The sequence below is a fragment of the Sabethes cyaneus genome, chromosome 2, assembly GCF_943734655.1.
Source record: "Sabethes cyaneus chromosome 2, idSabCyanKW18_F2, whole genome shotgun sequence".
Classification (NCBI taxonomy): domain Eukaryota; kingdom Metazoa; phylum Arthropoda; class Insecta; order Diptera; family Culicidae; genus Sabethes; species Sabethes cyaneus.
The window spans coordinates 211,898,085-211,920,571 of NC_071354.1; the positions used below are offsets into that span (position 1 = coordinate 211,898,085).

The window sequence follows — 22,487 nt, forward strand, 5'->3', positions numbered from 1 at the left end:
GGCGGCCCAACCACGACGACATTCCCCTACTTAAATTGTTATTAAGGTAATACCTAAATATTGGACGATTCCTTCAAAAGTTGCATCATTTTTTCATTCAAAAAGTTGCCGAAGACCACATTGAGCTGAGACATGCTGTTAAAACGCAAATATTTTTGTCGCGGAATTTCGATTTCTGGCCTATAGTGCAGAGGTCGGCTGTTTTTATTATATTCGATCGGTATTTTAGCGATACGTAAATTATGTAATTCCGTAAAAATTGTTTCTGTTTTAAGTCCAAGCTAAAGTCCAGTTTCGTAGTCAATTTCAAGTCTAGTTTCCAGTCCAATTTACACTCAATTTCCCAATTCACGTTAAATTTCATTGCAAGTCTAATTTGAAGATATTATCCCTCAGGAGTATTTGCAGTTTTTCAATATCTGAAATTCAATCCAGTTTTTCAATAGGTATCTCAAATTTACAACCACATGTGTGTGCTCAATTTATCATAAATTCTCAAATTACTTTCTGGTTCGATCGCAGCCACTAACATTCTTTAGTGGCTGTGCGGTGCGTACAATGAAAAGTACCGAGCAAAAACAAATCGAAACCCCACTCGACCTCGTGATATGATCTAAATTCATCGTACCATATTTCCCATTCAATTTATATTTCAGCCTCACTGGAATTTCGTTACCTATACATATACAATTTGTTCTGTCCATCCGTCCGTCCGGCTGTCGGTTGTTCCCTACAGGATTCTGTCTGTCTGTGAGCACCTCTCTGGTTCGACCGCTCAACAACTGGTGCTGGTGCTAGTGGCCCCGGCCCCGGGGCTAATATTACTGGAAAGCTGTTGTCTGATTGAACCGTATGTGTGTTGTTGGTAGGTACCTGCAACGGCCCACGGTTGGTAAAATATGGTCATGTGCATCGGGAAAAGTAGCCGGACCAAAGCGATGCGGCTGCCTTCATCCGAACGGAGGCTGCTTGCCGGTTGTTGCCGGTGATAGTTCACGTCATCCATTCGGTTAGGCATTTCGGTATCAGTGCTTCAGAGCCTTTAGCTGGATGCAGCTGCAGCTGCAGCAGCCGAGGCCACCTCGATATCGCTAATGCTTTTCACTCGTCGATGCTGGGCGTACTTCGGCAGGGTGGCCATCGAGGAGGACGAGGATGTAGCAGATGATCCGGCATGATCCATCGGTGGCGCACTGACCCGATGGTTGGCTCGTTGATCTGCCGCGGTCTGCGGACTAGGGCCACCAGTGGAATTGCCAGCCATCGAGTAGATGGCCGGCACCGGTGGTGGGGCGGTGGTTGGTGGCGGCAGATGATGCATGAAATGCAGCCCACCCACCGAGGCATAGATGCCACCTTCGCTGCTGCTGAACGACGGTGTAGGAGAGGTTGAACTGTAGACACTATTTTTATCAGAACCACCTCCGCTTCCGCCGCCATTATTACTGCTGCGCGGTTTGTAGCCGGAACTTATCCGGAATGCTTTCGTGAGCGATCCCTGAAAATATGTGAAAGCGAGAAGCAGAGAAAAAGAGAAAAAAGAGAGAAAGAGTGTGAGAAAAAAGATAATCGTATTCCAGGTGTGAAAAATTGATTAGAGCCGGCTTTTTTTTTCAAAGCAGAGCGTTGAGTGCAGCTGCTTCTCGGTTAGCCAGCGAGGTTCGCATGCTGGCGAACAAGTTTCCCTGGTGGAGCTTGGCCTTCCGCTGCACCAGGGACGAATGTTCGTTCGCCGAGCGGGTAATGCTACGCTACCTGTGATCCTTTCCATGCGGAAAACTGATTGGGTCAATGTGGCAGGGGAAATGTTGGAATAAAAAAACAGACGGAGATGGAAAATGCTAATTAGTTGGGGTTGAAAACTGGGTGCAAAATTTATCATGCAGAATGTAAATTTTTCTTTCTTTATTATGCAGTGCGAGCGGAGAAGGATCCGTTGTCGATGGTACTTTTGCCGAGGTGCATTGATATTTGTTTTGCGATTGCAGGAATTACGAAGGAGAGGATTAATAATTAAAATGTATAATCACATGCAAAGTGCGATGATTTGTTTAGCATACCATTAATCAGGGTGCTCCATCACCGGTTGGTAGATTTGTTGTTTTATTTTTTGCGAAATACATCGTCGAATTTAGAAGAAATCATATGTTGACATTAGGTTTAAAGAAAAAGGTTGATTTTCACAAGCCCTTATAAGACATACCGCATGTCGTTCTGAAGATAAAAGGCGACAGTGTAATTTTTTATCTACTTAGTTTATTTAGTACCGAGATGAATTCTTGAGAGCACTACTACTCGAAAAACTAGAACTAGAAGTACTAATACTGTGATAGTTTTCACAGCTGATTTAGTCTTCTCTTATAGTTGCATACAAACCAACTCTTATAGGGATATATTATTTTTCTGATTAACCTGTTTTTTTCAAAGCTGAAACAAACCGGAAAAGAATAAAATGTATATCTCATCTTGTTCAATTAAAACTTTTTAATTCATTTGCAGTCAACATTTGCTTTACACTCATTCGTTAAGTGCGTTTGCTTGTATTTATTTGCACTAGAGACAATTTTGAAAGAAAGAGTTAAAGTACTCTGCTATAAGTCTGCTTCGACGGATTCAGAATAGCACATTAGTAGCATTTCCAATAAATTTTTTATAACCAACATAGCTATAGCTTGTCTCACAAGTGCCGCAGCCGACAGTTTTAAAATGTGGTTGATTTGTGATCAGTTTGGTGGAGTGATCTCCAGGTGTTTTGATGACGAAGGATATCCTATAAGCAAGTACTACATACGGTTTTGTTTAAGGAGGCGACGAACCGTTCAATCATCGGTTTGAATTTTTTCTTTTGACCGACTAGAATGTTGCAGTGCCCAAAGATGATTTTGACATCACTGGGCAGCGATCATATTGGCATTCCAACTGCGTAAAAAAAATTCCGTCATAAAATATATGGTCTAGTTGTCCATCCAAGTAGCAATATGAGTTTTATTGCATTTATTGGTTTTCATTACCATTTGGCATAGATTCGTTGCGGTTTCTATGATTGGTTGAGAACATCTTTTATCTTTTCTTTCACGTGAAAAACTATATATCCACATCGCAGCATGGTTTTTTTCCCGGTAGATCGGTTTCTACAAATTTGCTCGATTTTACTTCTTTGTACTTGCAGACTATGGACCAGCTAGATCAGGTTGACGCCGTTTACACTGACCTGAAAGCAGCATTTGACCGGGTCGATCAGGTTATTCTACTAGCTAAGCTTAATAAACTGGGAGCTTCAGCAACTTTTATAACATGGCTTGCCTCTTATCTACAAAACCGCAAAATGGCTGTGAAATTAGGTGCATCTTTGTCTGACTGGTTCGGAAATGGTTCAGGAGTACCCCAGGGTAGCACTTTAGGACCTTTACTATTTTCGTTATTTATAAATTAGAATAAATTAGAAAAAAAAAGACTTATCCCGACTACTACCACCTTGCACACGATTGTTTTATACTGACGACACTAAAATTTACACGACCGTTCATACACAATTGGACTGCCTGAAATGGCAAAATCTCATCAACATGTTTGCGGAGTGGTGCGATTGTAACTATATGACGATTGGCATCCGCAATTGCTCAGTTATTAGTTTCTCTCGCAAAAAGCAAACACTGATTCATGACTCCTACATCTGCGGCCAGCTTCTGTTTCGTAGTAATGTTGTAACTGATCTCGGCGTCGCGCTAGATGATCAGTTAACTTTCCGACAGCACTATGATATGATAATCAACAAAGCTAATCGCCAACTGGGACTTATCATTAGAATTGGAAGAGAGTTTCTGCATCCAGGTACATTGCGTACACTTTACTGTTCACTGGTGCGATCAATACTTGAAACAAGCTGTATTGTATGGGATCCACAATTTGAGTTTTGGTCTAGGCGGATTGAGAGCATCCAAAAACGCTTCGTTCGGAGTGTATGTCGCACATTACCGTGGAGAAATCCGGACGATCTTCCACCCTATGAGGACCTTTGCTTGTTGATCGGTGTCACTTCGCTGGAACAACGACGGAAAGACATCATAGTCACGACGGCACATAAAATTATAGCTGGAGTATGTGACTGTCCATCTATACTTTCTTCGCTTCAGTTGCATTGCCCTTCCCGACCTCAACGACACCAAGAGCTTCTACGAGTAGGAGCACGGCGTACCAATTATGGTCTGAATGAACCAGTCCGGCGTATGGCTGTTACTTACAATAGTCGACATGATTTTAATTTTTGACAGTTTGTTTATGTAATTTACGTTGTTTTCCTGTAAGTTGTAATTATTTTATATTTTGTAATTTGTGCTGTTAAAAGATGCTGGGTTTTTATGCCGCTTTGTGTATGAATAGTTAATTCTACTCAAAGTGGCTTTTCCCAGCCACAATATTTCATTTAGACCATTATGGTCGGTTGGAATTAAGATAAATAATCAATAATAATAATAACATGGTCGTATCTGTGGAACCAAAGCGCGTCAAGGTAAATAAGGTAAATCCTATCGACGCCGCACTGTACCTGCTCTGGTGTTCAACAGGGCAGACACCTGAGGCCGCTGCCCTTTGTATTATTCATCAATGATTTATGCAACTTGCTCAAGGCGACGAAATTTACGTTCACTGATGATCTTCATTTCTTCCGTGTGATAACTTCAGTTGTTGAATGTATTGGTTGATGAACGGCTGGATAATGCGTTACATCGGCGCACAGTGGTCTAAAAGGGTGAAAAGCGGAACTTTTCTCCTAGTGTCTTTTGCTTTCATTTGATCACTTAAGATCTTCAGCACTTTTGTTCGAATGAATATCCCCATTAATCTAAAACTCAAAAGATCGTCATTGCTTACTGTATTGAAAATAAAAAAAGAACTTTTTGTGTTAGGAAATATAGGCATATTTTCTTCAGACTTCAGCAAAGTTGTATATATTGTAAAAACAAACAACTTTGCTGAAGAAATAAAATTTCAATCTTCATCGAGTGCTGAACTATACTGCATATTCTTTAAAACTTTTTTAAAAATTGGTTTTTCATACTTAGTTTATGTTGGCTGCATTTTACAGGAATATATGGTTCTAGGCGATTATTGAAGGACTCAAAGCTCAAAAACTGATCCCATAGCGGTCCTTAGCCTCTTATCCAGTAACTCCCAGCCCTACCTTCTCGTGATACCAGCCGGAATACGAGCAACCATGGCGGAGGTCGGACAACCAGTTTAGGTGGAAACTAACATCATATACCGACAGGAAAAGAGGCTCTCGTGCGAATGCTAAGGGTAGCAACGAGGAATAGCCCTATCAGTCTTCAGTGCCTGTTTCTGTCTTGATGGTTTGTCGATTCCTCTACCAAGTACGCGGTTGTATTCCAGGTTTCATCCGGAGTGGACGGCTAAATTAAGTAATATATTATATCTGTACTACAGCTAAGATGGCAGTTCCATCAAGAAATTCGGTAACGTGGCCCTAATAAGGCAACCTACTCAAACCGAACTAACTACGAACAATCAAGAAAATTCAACTCAGAACATTCAGCATGGACAACGGCGATGAAATGAGGATATGAAATGGATGCTTGGTACCTGGAACTGCAGATCGCTAAATTTCGTAGGTTGCGAGCGGGTGCTTATTGAATAGCTTGAAGCTCGCAAACTCGGCATCGTAGCTCTGCAGGAAATCTGTCGCAAAGGAGAGAAGGTATGAAAGATCCGTGGAGGAAAGGCCCAGTTTTACTAGAGCGGTGGCACTACCAGCGAACTGGGAACGGGATTTGTAGTGTTGAATGTATTTCGAATATAGGCTTCAAGCCCTTTACCCATTCTTAAATCTATACAAGTAATAATGACAATAAATCTAATTCTACAGGTTACAAAAGTTACAAAAATTACAAGTCATAAAATAAATAGTCTAGAGTTAACGTAATTGTCCTCTGAAGTATAAACTAAGTCTATGCCTAATCACATTCGAGCTCATGCCAATGGGTTATAATATGCTGCAGTGCATTGAAGGCATTCATGAAGCGAGAAGTAGGTTCGTGCTGCGAATAATTTCTGGACCGAAAAGGCGGCTCAAAGGTCCTGCGTTGTCGGAGTGTGACTGCACTATCGTTAAATATCAACCGACTGCTCAGAGGTTGGCTGTTTGTTCGTTCTGAGAGGATGTTCAAAAAGAATACTATGTCGGCTATTTTATGTCTCGAGTGGACCGTATCAATATCCACCAGAGAACACAGATCGTGATACGGTGGTAGCTGTTCTTCGTTCCATCTAAGATTCCTTAGAGCGAATCTTACAAACCTTTTCTGGATGCCTTCGATGCGCTGGATGTGCGTTATATACTGAGGACGCCAAATAACGCTCGCAAAATCGAGTTTACTTCTGACAAGGCCTTTGTAGATCGAAAGTACTGCGTAAGGGTCGTCGAGATCACGGCCAAATCTTCTGACAAGTGCATAAAGTCTCAGAATCTCTTTAATCACATTGTCAATGTGCCTACTAAAGGAAAGCGAGCAATCGAACGTTATCCTCAGGTCACGAACATATTCAACTCGCGGCACCACATTTCCTCGGTATGCGTAATCAAAGATAACAGGGTTGGTTTTTCTGGTGAAGGTCATAACTGAACACTTGTTGGTATTTACTTTCAATCCACGGATTTCGCAGTACCTTCCCACATGACCTAAATCAAGCTGCAATTTCATGCAATCACCAATGGATTTGATAGGAAAAAAGATTTTCACATCATCTGCGTAAATCAGTATAGTTGCATGGAAGATAGCATCAGGCAATTTGTTCATCAGAAGCACGAATAGCAATGGTCCTAAGTGACTGCCTTGTGGTACTCCTGAGTGCACAGTAAACGAACGAGATTTGTAGCCACGCATTTTTACAAATTGTACTCTATATTTGAGGTAAGATTTTACCCAGTTGTACAGCGAGCCACGAATGCCGAAACCTTTAACCGCCTCCAAGATACTATTAATGTCGACAGCGTCAAATGCTTTGCTCATATCTGTATATATACAATCCACTTGAAAACCTTTTGAAATATAATCCGTAACTGTAGAACTGAATTCACAAAGGTTTGTAATGACAGATTTTTTCTTCAGGAATCCGTGTTGCGTAGGAGACATACGGCTACTCACATTATCGTAAAGGCGACTGTAAACTAACGACTCAAAAAGCTTCGGAATTGCCGATTGAATAGCAACTCCTCGGTAATTTTCCACATGAGCTGTTGGGCGGAATGCACGATCGCGTGATAGATTGGAAGGCGATTAACGAGAGAATGTGTGTATTGAGGATAAAGGGCCGTTTCTGCACTTATAGCATCATTAACGTGCACTGCCCGCACGAAGGGAGACCCGACGATGAGAAAGAAGCGTTCTACGCGAGGCTGGAGGCAACGTACGACAGCTGCTCGTCACGGGACATCAAGATCGTCATCGGGGATATGAACGCGCAGGTCTCAAACTGCCGAGAACTACGCGCGAATACTAAATGGGGCACTGCCTTCTTCCGAGAAGTTAGGTGCCTCAAACCTCGAAGACGGTTGGGGCAAAATACGCTCGGTCATCGGAGAGGCCGCTACCGCACTGGGTATTGAGCCTCGGAGTGCACAAAATGACTGGTTTGATGGGGAATGCCAACAAGCAGTGGAGGGAAAAAAACTGTTTGGAAAAGTTATCTAAGTATCTAAGTATTACGATCCTGAAGAGGAAAAAGCGCCAAAAGGAGGATAGAGATCGCGAAGAATTAGAACAACTATTCAGAGCTAATGACACGCGCAAGTTTTACGAGAAGGTGAACCAAACTCGGAAGGGCTACACACCGAAACCTAACATGTGTAGGGACGAGGGAGGGAATCTAATCACAAACGAGCGCGAGGTGGTCGACATGTGGAAGCAGTTCTTCGATGAGCATATCAATGGCGAAGTCGCAGAATGAGGCGGTATAGAAATTAACCTAGGAGCGTCCATGGAAGATAGTAACCTGTTCTCCAAGAAGTCAAACAAGAAATCGGGCTGCTGAAAGCCGGACCAATAAAGCCGCTGGGAAGGACCGCCTACCGGCAGAACTTCATAAACATGGCGGAGAAATGCTATCAAAGGCTCTATACTGGGTTATTTCGAGGATTTGGGTGGAGGAAAAGCTACCGGAGGAATGGATGGAAGGAGTGGTTTGTCCCATCTACAAAAAGGGTGATCGGCTAGACTGCTGCAACTATTGCGGTATTACGCTGGTAAACGCCGCCTACAAGGTACTCTCCCGGATCCTGATACGACGGTTGTCACCGATAGCACAAGGTTTCGTAGGGAATTATCCGGCGGGTTTCATGGGGGCTCGCGCAACTACGGATCAAATTTTTACTATCCGATAGATCTTGCAGAAATGTCGGAAGTATAACGTGCCTGCGCATCACATTGATCGCATCTTTATTGATTTTAAAGCAGCAAACGATACAGTCGATCACAAGCTATGGCAGATAATGCACGAACACGGTTTTCCGGACAAACTGACGCGACTAATCAGAGCTACATTGGATCGAGTGATGTGTTTCGTACGCATCTCTGGGACACTCTCGAGTCCCATCGAGACGCGGCGAGGGTTGAGACTAGGTGACGGTTTATCCTGCATGCTGTTCAACATCGCTCTTGAGGGGGTGATCCGACGAGCGGGCATCGAAACGAGAGGCACGAGTTTTACCAAGGGTAGCCAATTTCCAGGCTTTGCAGATGACTTCGATATCATAGCCAGGAACTTTGCGACAGCGGAGGCAGTCTACGCCAGACTGAAAGCGGAGTCTAGGAGAATTGGGCTAAAAATAAATGCGGAATACATGAAAGGAAGAGGCTCAAAGAAAACAAACGCGCATCTTCCACGGACGGTAACCATTGACGGCGACGAACTAGAAGAGGTAGAGGAGTTCGTGTACTTGACATCGCTGGCGACCGCGGACACCATCCAAGCGGGGAATCGGGCCTACTTTGCCCTTTGCAAAACGCTATGATCAGGAAGCATACGCCGCCGCACGAAGTTAACCATGTACAAAACCCTTATTAGACCGGTAGTTCTTTATGGACTTGAAGCCGTGTCGCTGCTCATGGAGGACATACACGCCCTTGCCGTGTTCGAGCGGAAAGTGCTGCGGACGATAATTGGTGGAGGGCAAATTGAATGCGGAGAGTGGCAGAGGCGTGTGAATCACGAGCTACAGGCACTGCTTCGGGAGACTCCCATCGTACATCTAGCGAAAGTTAGCAGGCTACGGTGGGCCGGACACGTCGTAAGAATGCCGGACGACAGTGCGACGACGACGTGCGTGTCCTCTTCAATAACCCCACCGGCACCAGGAACAGGGGGGGGCCCAACGTGCACGATGGCTCGACCAGGTCGAAAGCGATTTGCGACTAGAAGAAGAAGAAGAAGAAGAAGAAGAAGAAGAAAAAGAAGACGTCGCATGGGTGCCGGACGACTGTGCAACGAAAGCTGTCCTCTACAAGAACCCCTTCGGGACCAGTAATGGAGAGGCCCAACGAGCTCTACCAGGTTAAGTACAATCAGTATTGGGTCCAATGTAGAGATGGTCGGGTATGAAAATTTGAATACCCGAACCCGACCCGTACCCGATCAAGAAAAAAATCAAAAACCCGTACCCGACCCGAACCTGCAAGTTTATTATTTTTGATACCCGAACCCGACCGCAACCCGACGGGTACGGGTACCCGACCATCTTTAGTGTTAAATGTGGTCAATAGAGATACCCGACCCGACCCGTACCCGGTTTCAAAAACAAAAATTAAGAACCCGTACCCGACCCTAACCCGCAAATTATTTTTTTTCAATACCCGAACCCGACCCGAACCCGGCGGGTACGGGTACGGGTGCGGGTTTCGGGCAAATTTTCCGCTACCCGACCATCTCTAGTCCAATGGAGACAAGTTCTTGATACAGCACGAGCCACCCCGTCTCCAAGCTGCTAGAGGAAGAGGAAGACTTTGGCAACATGGATCTGACAAAAGCAAAAAAAAGTTATGAGTTTGAAGGATGTTTTTTCATGGTGTTTGAAATACTTTTTTTATTTTGTGAATTTGCATTAGAAGGGGATTTTTTTGTTACTTGTATATTAATTTTTCTTAGTAATTGTTGATTATTACCAATCTGATTATTTTTTGAGCTGTAAAAATTTAGTACCTCAATATGAATTGTTGATTCGATCCAGCCACCATACGTGTCCAATAATCGTTGGTGGTGTGAAATAAACAGTGATAAAATTATCTGCCTTTACCAAAACAATTTACAGAAGGTTAAGAGAAATGAACAACAGCCACATATCGTATTCGAGAAGTAGTCAAACAAAATGCAAATCATCGAATAACTACTATAGCAAAACTGAAGCATTTTTTGTTGGTTTGCATCAGATTTTTGTTCTCAAAAATCTGGGGCTTCTACATAATAAAAACTCGCACTAACAAAATAATCTTTTCTCTCTGAGTTAAAACATCACTCTAATACAAAAAAACTCTAATACAAAAAAAAAAATCTTTCGTGCCAACAGTCATTCAAACATGCTCTAAAAAATAAAAATGGTTGTAAGGTTATTGAAGAAGGATGGTGGATAAAGGCAGTAAAACAAGCTGTGATTTTGATTCGTTACATTTTGCTATATTATTGTTGCTTCAATTGAATTATATCCATTCCAGTAGGTTTTTGATTTACGAGATATAATTTGTTTAGTTTGATTTTATTTTTCATAGAGTATGTACAAATTGTAGTATCTATAAATTTTAGCTTGCAAACAGTTTATTGTATAGCTTTTGGTTGTCACTTCTGCAGGAAACACATCTCCTATCCTTTTCTACTCGATAGTTCGTTAGAAATCTACATCTATGTGGTAATTTAGTTAATTCAATGCTGACTTAGTCTTCGTTCGTTATTCTAAAATTGTCAAATAGGTGTAAAAGCTTCTGCCTTTGCTAGCGGCAAACTTCTAAACTTATCTTCTCCATAACAGTCTGCATAATTTTCACGATTTTTTCTTTCTTTTTATTTCACCATTGTCACCATTACCTATATTGTTTTTCTGTCACCCTATAGGCCGATTGATCTAAAAAGCGTGACCAGGCAAAAACAGAAGAATTGCTTCGACGAGGGTTCGGCAAACAATGTCCTGTTGGTTGGTTGGTGGCACGTGGCGAGTGTGGACCAGTCAGTGAGCAGGACTAAGCCGTTGCCGGTGCCGAATTGTTGGGAATGTGCAATCAATGTGACGATGAGTTCAGGGGAGTGTACGGGGGTTCCGTTCCGGGTGAGCAAGTTGGTTCGACAAGTGGCGCGGCGTGGCGTGGCTTGGCGTGGGATTGTTGTAGGCTGCAAATTCATGGAACATAAGACACAGGAACTGTTCGAAAGCACGTACATTTCGTTTGTCGGAGGCTTTGTGAACAAGTTCGTTTCCGTCCGAGCCACCCACGCTGCATAGTCTATGTGTTTTTGGGATGCGAATCTCGTTAATTAGAGAGGGAGGGGTTGGCTGTTGGCTGGCTCGGTTACGAACGTCAGGAATACTAATGTGAAGGACTGGTCTACCAGGGCAGGAGATATTTTATAACAGGACGTTTTTAATCCTATTTGAATTCGGTTTTATCTGTGCCATGGAGAACATGGTGATAGATATTTTTGTAGTAGAATCAGTTTGGTTTTTCCCATCGGAAATATATACAGTATCGAATGAACTCGAAAGCTCGGATTTCGAAGCCAATTACAATTAGACACTAACTGCAATGCATCATATTTGAACAGTATCTGTACGATTTGCATCTCAAATAGAGAAGCCAATCTTGTCTTCACGAAGCCTCCGAAATACGGATCAGTTTTGAGTGGATTGAAGTATTTGCATTTGGTTTTTCGTTTCTGCCAGAACCTGCCTGTCATCAGTTAACGGGTCGGATCAAGCACAGCATATCTATGACAGGAAAATGAAATCCCAAAAGCAAACAGGCTTTTTGGTATCAGGGGCTGCCTGTCGCTTTTTTTCGCTTCCGGGAAGGCTTCTTTTTTGGTTTTGTTTCGGTTGCATTTGTAGCACTTTTTTGTGTGTTAAGAATACGTGCACACATGCGTTTTCCGGTCTGGTTTGTCCTTGGAATTCGAGTCTATCGATCGAATGGTACCGTAAGTGAAATTTCAGCCTAAGGCTGAAACACTGAACTAAACTGCAAATAAGTGAGTTATCAACACAACACCGACACGCACGTTATCAGTGTGCAGGACAAATTTTCCATTTTCATTACCTTGTCTTCTTACAGTATTGAAGCTCTTTTTCTAAAACTGTAGTAATTACGTAATGTTTTTTTAGTAAAGTTCTTCACCCACTTAATTTTAACAAGAAAAACAAACATTCATCTAGAAAGTTGTTCGTTACTGCATGAATAACTAATTTGACTCCAAATCAAATCGACCTAATTCAAACACAACTGTATGCAAACTCTGATTTGAACACACGCAGCTTGTTCTAGTTTGCCGCTGAAGTTCGAAAAAGTATTTTCGAACCACAGCTATGTACATTCAGCAGAAGAAGCCAACAAGTGTGTACCGTTTCACGGTGTCTATAATAGGAACGAGAAGCCTATCATCGACACATCGGCTGAAAATTGGATTGCTTTGGTATCACCACTAGATTATCCGCACAATGCCCGCAGTTTTATCAGCTCCGATTCCTTCGGTTTTTGTAGCTCTCTAATATGCCGATCAGTACGTTGCGAAGGACTCTGCCTGCATGCCCTTGAGAGCTCAAGTAGCTCTCGGCGGGAATGGCGGGTCTGAAGCGGCAGCCATTTCTTACACTTCATCGAATTAGCCGAAATCTTTACGGTTCCATTTGCATACACGAGCTCTTCGCGCGCCGGAACCATGGAGCTCATGGCATGGCCTGGCGTGCTCCATAGGGTGGCAATGTTGCGAAACCATCTCTGCCAGTTGGCAGCGATTTCGTGGGGACGGTAGATAAATGTGGGATTTTAGCAACGTCTGCAGTCTGGCGGTTTGTGCTTGCTTTCGTTGGCCGAGGATACGCTCGTCGTGCTCATGCTAGAGCTAGACTCATTTTTCTAGCATGGATGAAATGGCTTTAACTGTCAGCTGATTTTTCCACCCCTTCAAGCAGTAATGTATTCTCTTCGGTAGCACAAGCATGTTGAGAAGATTATCTTAAATTAACACGTGAAAAGGGGTGATTTTACTTCGGTTTGCATTTGCGTCAGAAAGGATTATGGCTTTTATTTACTAGCAGCGATCTACTTCAGGCTTTTTTTTCACATGCAGGGTTTTTGCAGTGTATTCGAGGCCAAACTTAGCTGGCAGCAGGGCCTGTGAAAGTAGCGACCGGCTAGCACGGATGCTTATGTAAATGAGTTCGAAGAGGTTTCCCACTTCTAGTATTACTGAAACAAGGGTTAGGTTTGTGATTTTTTGTTTCATTTTAAAAGGATTTCAAAAATTGCTTTTATATTCTATTACTAATAGAACTGCACACTGCACTTCATTTTTATTTTTTTGTTATAAAATTTGCTGCCGTGAAGCTCTTGTTTTTTTGTGGAATATGAAATTGATTTTATTGCAGGAATATTTTAGTAGTTTATAAAAGAACCACTACTAGCACTGGTTAGTTCATAAATAACCAGAAACCATCATCAACTTGCGGTAGCTTCAGCAAATAAAAGCAATGTTAATTGCTCATTGTAATTAAATTGTTCATTTAGAAAAAAAGCTTTTTGAATTGCAATTTACCAATTGCAACGTTAAAAGAACAGTAATCATAAATGAGTGGCAACAATATTAATTTTTAATGGACCAGAGCAGAATGATTGACATATCGTTTGTATGTAGAATTTTAAAAGCTCCAAGAGAGTTGTGTAAGCTGTCAAACCTAACGAATGACACTCGTTAATTAATTGGATTGGACTGTTAACCTGTTGCAATTAAAATGGTATATAAACTCCGTCGCCGTTAGCCGATGACTAAGGCATTGTATTCGCGTCCCTGTTAAGACCGCTTTCCGCTGAAGCCGCCTCCGATGATAGATAGAATCGTCTTTTCGTATATGACTATACGCGGTCGTGACGTAAACTGCTATTTTGGAACGTGAGGAAGTAACTGATGCGAATAATGATTAAATAGATGAGCTGGAAAATTTTGATGCAGACCAAAAATATATCGAGTTGATGGTAGATGGGGTTCGCACCCATGCTCTTTTGGTTGATACCCGAATATTTTACTAATCGTTGTATTAGGTAGTCTATCACCTAAATTTGATGTATTCTTCCAATTCTATCACTCCCCATATACGTGTCACACACACCACCATGCGACGATATTATTTTTGTATGACTGCTCTTTTGTTTCTACCAGCGAGAAAATAAACTGTTATCTACTGCTCGGTCAGTGTGATAGAAGCACGGGAAGTGATAGAATTGGGAGAATAAAACATAATTAGTTACTAGACTAACATATACAATGGGCGGCAGTAGTTTAGTTAGCAAAACATTCGGGTACCATCCGAAAGAGCGCGGGTATGAACCCCGCCTGCCATCGCCCCGATATATTTTTGGTCTGTATCGAATTTTTCCAGTTCATCCAATCAATCATTGTTCGCGTCAGATACTTCCTCACTTTCGAAAATAGAGAAATTCGTGCTGATAAGCTTTTAAGCTGCCTTTATGTTTATGTTCAAATTTTTAGACTAAACATTTGATGCTGTACAATAAATTTAGCGCATTACATTCGGCACTTCGTTTATTGTATAGAATATAAGCATCAAAAGTAAAAACTACAAGGTATACAGCCCTAAGGGTTGTACGAAAGGGTGACGTAGGACTATATCAGATCATCAGATCAAAGACAATGTAAACTGCATTTCTGGCGTATGTAAGTTTATAAGAATCTGTGAGTGCCATTGTGTGTGAATGTTTAAAAGAGAAAAGCGAAATATTCAGATTCAATTCTTCATTCAATCCAATGGTGGCTGTGAAAATACGTGGACGGGGGTTCATAAGTACAACGCCTGCAACCTTTGAGACATAGAAATTTCTTTTAAAGATCACTTGCGTGCATCATAAAGGTTAAAATGGTAATGAATTATCCTCCTACCACTGGGGTAAGGGGCCTCAAAGCATCATAAAATAAATAAATTTAAAATAAATTCATGCCTCCAAAAAACCCCACACACCAAATTTGGTGCCATTTGCTTGATTAGTTCTCGAGTTATGAGAAAATCTGTATGATAATAAAAACGACCGTTGGTTTTGTTATAGATGTGATACTGGCTTTTGGTCACGGGTTTCGTGCGAAAATATTTATATTTCGTTTAATTTCGACGTTTCGAAGGGTATCCCTTCATCCTCAAGACAGAACGTATGCAAATATTTTCTTTGTCAAGTAATTTGTGTCATTTGCGTATATAAAGTTGTCGGTTTCTCTACAACAGATTTTACCCGGGCACATCGGACACAGAGTGAAGAATCGTTCGAATCATACCCTTCGAAACGTCGACATTAAACGAAATATAAATATTTTCGCACGAAACCCGTGACCAAAAGCCAGTATCACATCTATGGAAATTTGTATTTCATTCATTCATTTGTATGGGAGCCTCCCTTCTTAGAAGAAGAAGGGGTCTCAGTACTCCATAGAAAAACATCTTACCTCCAAAACCCCCTCACAAGCCACATTTGGTTCCTTTTTCTCGAATAGTTCTCGAGTTATGAGGAAATTTGAATATTATTTGTATGGCCCCTCGTCCTCTCCTAAAGAGGGGAGGAATCTCAATTTACCATAGAAAAAATTCTTGCCTTCTGAAACCCCTACATTCCAAATTTGGATCCATTTGCTTGATTAGTTCTTGAGTTTTGAGGAAATTTGTATTTCATTTGTACGGGAGCCCCCCCTCTTAGAAGAAGAAGAGGTCTCAGTACACCGTAGAAAATAATCCTGCTTTCTGAAACCCACACATGCCAAATTTGGTTCCATTTGCTTGATTAGTTCTCGAGTTTTGAGGAAATTTGGGTTTTCATTTGTATAGGAGCCCCCCCTCTTACGCCCCCTTAGAATTGCTTTCTTACCCCTCTAAAAAATTGCTGGTCATTTTATCTATCCAACGATATATAAATTGTTCAGTTTCGTTCAGTAGTTTACTAGTTATTCGCATTTGAAATCTTTCATTCAAACGTTACACTTCTATTTTCGTTTTCACAAAGTGTTACCCAGTCCCAGTATAGTAAACAAAGACGTAGTCCTACGTCAAAATTTTCCGATTTTCCGTCGCCGATAATGGAAAGAAATGAATGTCCTATACTGTTGACATTTCATAGGCAACAAATTTCCGTAAGCACAGCAGATACCAAAACGTTTGTGACATGGATGTTGTTATATTGTACTGCCAGTGTTCGATTTGATGAGATGACTATATTACAACCAGTGTTGCGAAGCCCGCACTCGTGTGGTCTAATTTTCTCACATACGCGTACTCATTTTTAACGAACACGTCGGCATGAGCATCCCTTTAACACTACCGCTCTTATTTCATTATGCAGTGCAACGAGTTTTTGCGCGTATGTATTTGGCTAACCGCTCGTCGTTCGTCGTTGCAGCCCGATCTGCTGATGCTGATTACGCGCGCTCCCGCCCGTCAGTGGAATCGGGGGCGAAGATAAAGAAGAAGAAGAAGAAGAAGAAGAAGAAGAAGAAGAAGAAGAAGAAGAAGAAGAAGAAGAAAAGTAATTCAAAATTTGTATCCTAATGCGCCATCAGTCTTACGGGCATTTGATTCCCCACGAATATTTAACTTTGGAACAAGCCATGCAAGAATACGATGTGAGGATGAGCGTGCGCGAGTGTGTGGGTAACAAAATATCTCACACAGCACCGGCGGCTGTTTCTTTAACGCCTGTGTGCGGCGTAAGTGTTGGATACTATTTTTCTCATACTCTTTCGCGTGTGAGTAGGCATGGTCGCTCGATTCGCAACATTGATTACAACTATATAACCACAAATACGAAAAGTTCCTAAAGAAGACAAAAGTTTGGTTTCTATCACGGAAATTTTCAAGAAAGGCCCGATGGATAGAATTTGCGGAAAGTGTTTGTTTGTGATGGGATCAATAGGGAGCTGTTGTAAACAGAAGAAACATTGACAGTAAAATATCCGGAAATTGCAGCCAGGTAAGTGTCTATTATTCTCCAGCATGACAATGCTTAGCCACATGTTGACGGTTAAAAGACGGTTTAAAAGTGCTCGGTTAGGAAATTTGAACCAATCCGCTATAGTCAAAAGATTTGGCGCTTTTCGATTATCTTTTATTTTGATCGCTTTGTCCTAACTGGATACATTGGATTAGTTTGATTTGATCATAACTGCGAAGGACATGGCATTTCTTCGGAATCCAAAGTTTCTTAGTTAGGTGACACAAATGCTGCCTAGTTAGTTTCAAGGTACGATGCTGGTCTAACAAGCCAGTCATCGGATGCTCGAATTTTGGCAGGGCGGTGCTACTAGATTGAGTCAGTAGGATCGTTTCACTAGCTTTGTCTGTACTCTAAAACTGGCTGCGAAGTATTAGAATGGCATTAGAATTTATAAATTTATCCATATTCTAATGATTATAATAGGGCACGGGAGGGTATTTTAAGCCCATTAAGCGATGACATCTATTTTTTAGGCCTATGGTCTAGTTCTAGTGGAAGCACAGGTAGTTTTGACGTTCTTTGAATAGTAAATAGTAGATTACGTATAGTCTTAAATAGTTATAACATATTAAAATTGTATGTCGGCAAAGTATTTTTATTGGCGAAAGAAAAGGGAAATAGGCTGAATTTAGAAACCTGCTGAAAATACCCTCCCGTACCCTAGGTAGTAGAATTTAAAGAAAAAGTTTCATTTTTCCCTACAAAAATCTCCTCAACAAGAAGACTCTGGCCATATTGGGGCAACACTGGCGACTTTGGGAAGATATCCAATAGAACCGGTCAAAACACCTGATCGTTCATTTTATAAAGGAAATTTCATCAAAAGGCAGATGACTAACATGGAAAAGCATGGAATCCGGCCATAGCTGACAATAATGCTAATCCAGAAAAAGCCACAAGGTCTTCGGACGGAGGCACTCCGTTTGATAAATTTATTCGTGGTTTCAGGAGCTTCGAAAGCGTCATTTGTCGCTCCGCAGATTGCTTGCCGAATAAGGCAATTTTTCGGGAACTTCAATCTTTTTTAATTTTGTAGTCTTCCAGGGCAGTCTGCTGATCGAACGAGCTATAAAATTCTTGTCCAGGAGTTATTCCGCAATTGGCCTTGTAGTACGTTTTATCGTCTATGACGTCCATCACGTTTTATAAGTAAATTCTCATAGAGTTTTCTTGAGCATTTCTTTACCTCCAGAATTTTTGCTTCGCGTTACGGGTAACTTCACGGGTAACAACGATTCTCATTCTTTGCTTTCTGAACCTCTATCATGAATTGCTCTCGTTTTCATCGCGCCTCCCGTTAGTATAGTATCACCACTTTCAAGCAGATTTGTGAAAGCACGCACCGCACTGAAAGTCGTGTTCTGATCCGTTCATAGCGAACACGCTTTCGATATTGGTGCCTTTTTGTCGAAACTGTTCTGTTTGTATGGTGCGGTATTATTTGAACTCGGAGAACATCGTGCGACACCGTACCAGAGCATGGCAGTCATGACGTTCATGAATAAGAGGACTGTTACCGTATCGCACCGAGAACTAAGTTTGCAAGCAATACCGAGTTTGCAAGCAATGGAGTACAGAACTCTGAGGTGCCTGAGCACCGAGCCCGAGTTTGAGCTCAGAGCTTAGTCACGTACACAAAATATCACTTATTCAGAGTAGTAAATAACGAAGAACAATTCGGTGCTCATCGGTGCCGAGCCGAAGGTCAAAGCACCGTATTTGGGTTCTTTCTTTTGAAGGTTGCAAGCAAGTACACAGCACCGACTGCACGGATCGTACCCAGCTAGCACCAACTCGTATATCAATATACGAAAACTATCGTAAATATCTCCTAACAAACTCGAAATCGTAACTAAAGCTTGATAAAGTGGGATCAAGTTGATTTTTTGTTGTATATAATGATTATGACTGACATGCATACGATTTTTAGCACAAAATCGTAGAGTATTACGGAGCAACTCGCGCTTAATCGGATATTATCGTATATAAATACTTATATAGTCGTAACGCTCGAAATTATTCGTAATCGCGTATATCGCCTCCAAAATAGTACGGATATGCCAATTTTGCGCATGAAATACGATTTATTTAGCAGGTATATATGTAAGTAATGCTGATTTTTACCTTTTTTATACATATGAAAATGCTAGCTGGGTATACCGACAAGGAAGCATATACTGTGTTGTCTCAGCATTATAACCCTATCACGAGATTCGGAAGCGTGGCCCTAGCAGGGCAACCTACCTAAACCTTTCTACTACGTACGATCGAGAAAATTCGACTTGGAACATTCGGCAGGGCCCTGCAGAAGATCGGTTGTAAAGAATGCTGGATGAACTGAAAAGCGATCAACGAGAGGATGTGTGTGTGTGTGTTGAGGATAAAAGGCCGTTATTTGAACGACACCATGACTGCCACTGTCCACATGAAGGTAGACCCGACGATGAGAAGGAAGCGTTCTACGCGCAGCTAGAGGCAACGTACGACAGCTGCTCGCTACGGGATATCAAGATCGTCATCGGGGATATGAACGCCCCGGTCGGTAGGTGAGCGATGTATAGACCAGTGATCGGGCTCCAGCGATGCATCAAATTTGCTGCTTCCCGAGGCTTGGTGATCAGAAGCACTTTCTTTCCCCACAAAGCTATCCACAAGGCCCACATGGAGATCACCTGACCAACACATATTGAACCAAATTGACCATATTCTCATCGATGACCGGTTTTTCTCGAATATTATCAACGTACGCTTCCAACAGGGAAACGACTGTTGAGTTGGATCATTACATACATACGTCCGCATAGATGGAACGAGTTCACTTCCGTTTGAGATCGAATCGGGTGTGCCTCAGGGAAGCCATCTAGGTCCACTGCTGTTCATATTATTTGTAAACGATCTGTGCACCACCATACAGTCTCCTAAATGCATGTTCGCTGATTTTTTTTTCGCTGATTATGCCGCAATTGATCAAAATAATGGTCGCAGTGGTCAAACCTTCCGACAAAATAAATCCAAGCTGACATTGACGCGCTAGAAAACTGGTGCTCGCTGAACGGGATGGAAGTGAATGTACAGAAATGTAATGCTATCTCTTTCTGCAGATAAGGACGCAACGTTATAACATTCGATTATAAAATGTCTGCAGCAAGTAAATATAGTGAAAGACTAGAGGACCCGGCGCGCGTTGCTACGCCATTCCAAAAAGGGGGTAGATGCATAATGCTGAAGACTTGCTTAATTGTAATCTTGCAACCAATAGCTTTCTTTTTGACAAACCAAGATATTCCTAATTCATACCGCAAATTTCTAATCCCAAATCATGGACTTAGAGAAATCAGTTTTGTTCCAAATGTACTCTATATTTTTGTATGGAAGGCAACACTCGCGGCCTGCGGCCATCTCGCCCTACCAAAGAGAAAAAAACTTGCCTTCAAAAATGTGGGCATGTGGGAGGCCACATTTGTTTCTCAATTCGTGGTCTCAATTCGCCATAGAAAAAAAATTGCCTCCAAAAACCTTAGGTTGCCAAATTTGGTTCCATTTGCTTGATTAGTTCCAGAGTTATGCAGAAATTTGTACTTCATTAGTATAGGAGCCACCCATTCTAGAGGGAAAAGGGGTCTTGAACCAACATAGAAAAAATCCTGTCTCTAAAAACCCGCACACGCCAAATTTGGTTCCATTTGCTTGATTAATAGTCGAGTTATATGGAAATTTTTGGGTTTGTATGGAAGCCCCCTTCCTATTAAAGGAAGGATGGGTCTCAGTCCACCATAGAAAAAAATTCTGCCTCCAAAAACCTTAGGTTGCCAATTTTGGTTCCATTTGCTTGATTAGTTCCCGAGTTATGCAGAAATTTGTTCTTCTATTGTATGGGGCCACCCTTTCTAGAGGGGCGGAGGGGTTTTGAACCACCATAGAAAAAAATTCTGTCTCTAGAAACCCCCACACGCTAAATTAGTTCTATTTGCTTGATTACTTCCCAAGTTATGCTAAAATTTGTGTTTCACTTGTATGGAAGCCCCCCCCCGCCTTCTAGAGGGAGGTGGGTTCTTAAACCATCGTAGAAAAAAAATCTGCCTAAAGTAACCCCCCTCATGCCAAATTTGGTTTCATTTGCTTGACTAATAGTCGAGTTATGAGGAAATTTTTGCTTTATTTGCATGGGAGCCCCCCTCTTTGAGGAAGGAGGGGTCTCAATCCACCATAGAAAAAATTTCGGCCTCCAAAAACCTTCACATGCCAAATTTGTTTCCATTTGCATAATTAGTTCCCGAGCTATGCAGAAATTTGTGTTTCATTTGTATGGAGCCCCCCATTCTAGTGGGGGGAGGAGTCTCAAACCACCGTATAAAAAAATCTAGTCTCTAGAAACCCCCACATCCCGAATTTGGTTCCATTTGCTTGATTAATAGTCGAGTTATGCGGAAATTTTTGTTTTATTTGTATAGGAGCCCCCCCCCCTCTTAGAGGAAGCAAGGGTCTCAATCCACCATAGAAAAAAAAATCTGCCTCTAAGAACCTTTACGTGCCAAATTTGGTTCCATTTGGTCCATTAGTTTCCGAGTTATGCAGAAATTTGGGTTTCATTTGTATGGGAGCCCCCCTTTCTAATGGAGGGAGGGGCCTTAGACCGTGCTAACAACATTCCTCACATCATACGCAATGTATATGCCAAGTTTCATTAAAATCCGTCGAGTGGTTTGCGAGTCTATACCGGACACACGAACAGCATTTCATTTTTATATATATAGATCTGGGCATTCTACTAGACAGCAAATTGAGTTTCACACAGCACATTGCGTCTACTATTGCCAAAGCCTATGCTGTATTGGGGTTCGTCAAACGAAATACGAAGCAATTCCAAGATGTCCACTGCCTAAAGTCGTTATATTGTGCACTTGTATGGAGCATACTGGAGTATGGAGTGCTTGTGTGGGCTCCTTATCATGCTGTGCAAGTAAATCGAATCGAGCGAATCCAACGTCACTTTGTTCGATATGCTCTACGACTCCTGCCCTGGTGCGATCCAGTTCGTCAACCGCATTACGAAAACCGCTGCGGGCTTATCCATCTACCGACGCTGGCAACTAGAAGACGCTGCAGCAACGGCTGTTTGTTTTCGACCTTCTTGGCTCAGCCGTCAACGAGACCGCAGTCGCGATGCTAAGTGAAGAAACTTCAAAATTACTAAACTTCAAACTTCAAAAGAACTTGGAAAAACTATCT

The 22,487-nt window shown here is 41.9% G+C and overlaps 1 protein-coding gene across 1 annotated transcript in view; it reads right to left on the reverse strand.

The window, feature by feature from the left end:
• Positions 1 to 1,042: 1,042 nt before the first annotated feature.
• The window catches only part of LOC128736612 (kazrin), a 205,146-nt gene continuing 183,701 nt past the window's right edge, over positions 1,043 to 22,487 (reverse strand). Inside the window, exon 14 of the mRNA XM_053831100.1 lies at positions 1,043 to 1,498. Within this exon, the coding sequence (XP_053687075.1) occupies positions 1,043 to 1,498 (456 nt within the window). The remainder of the gene's footprint in view (positions 1,499 to 22,487) is intronic.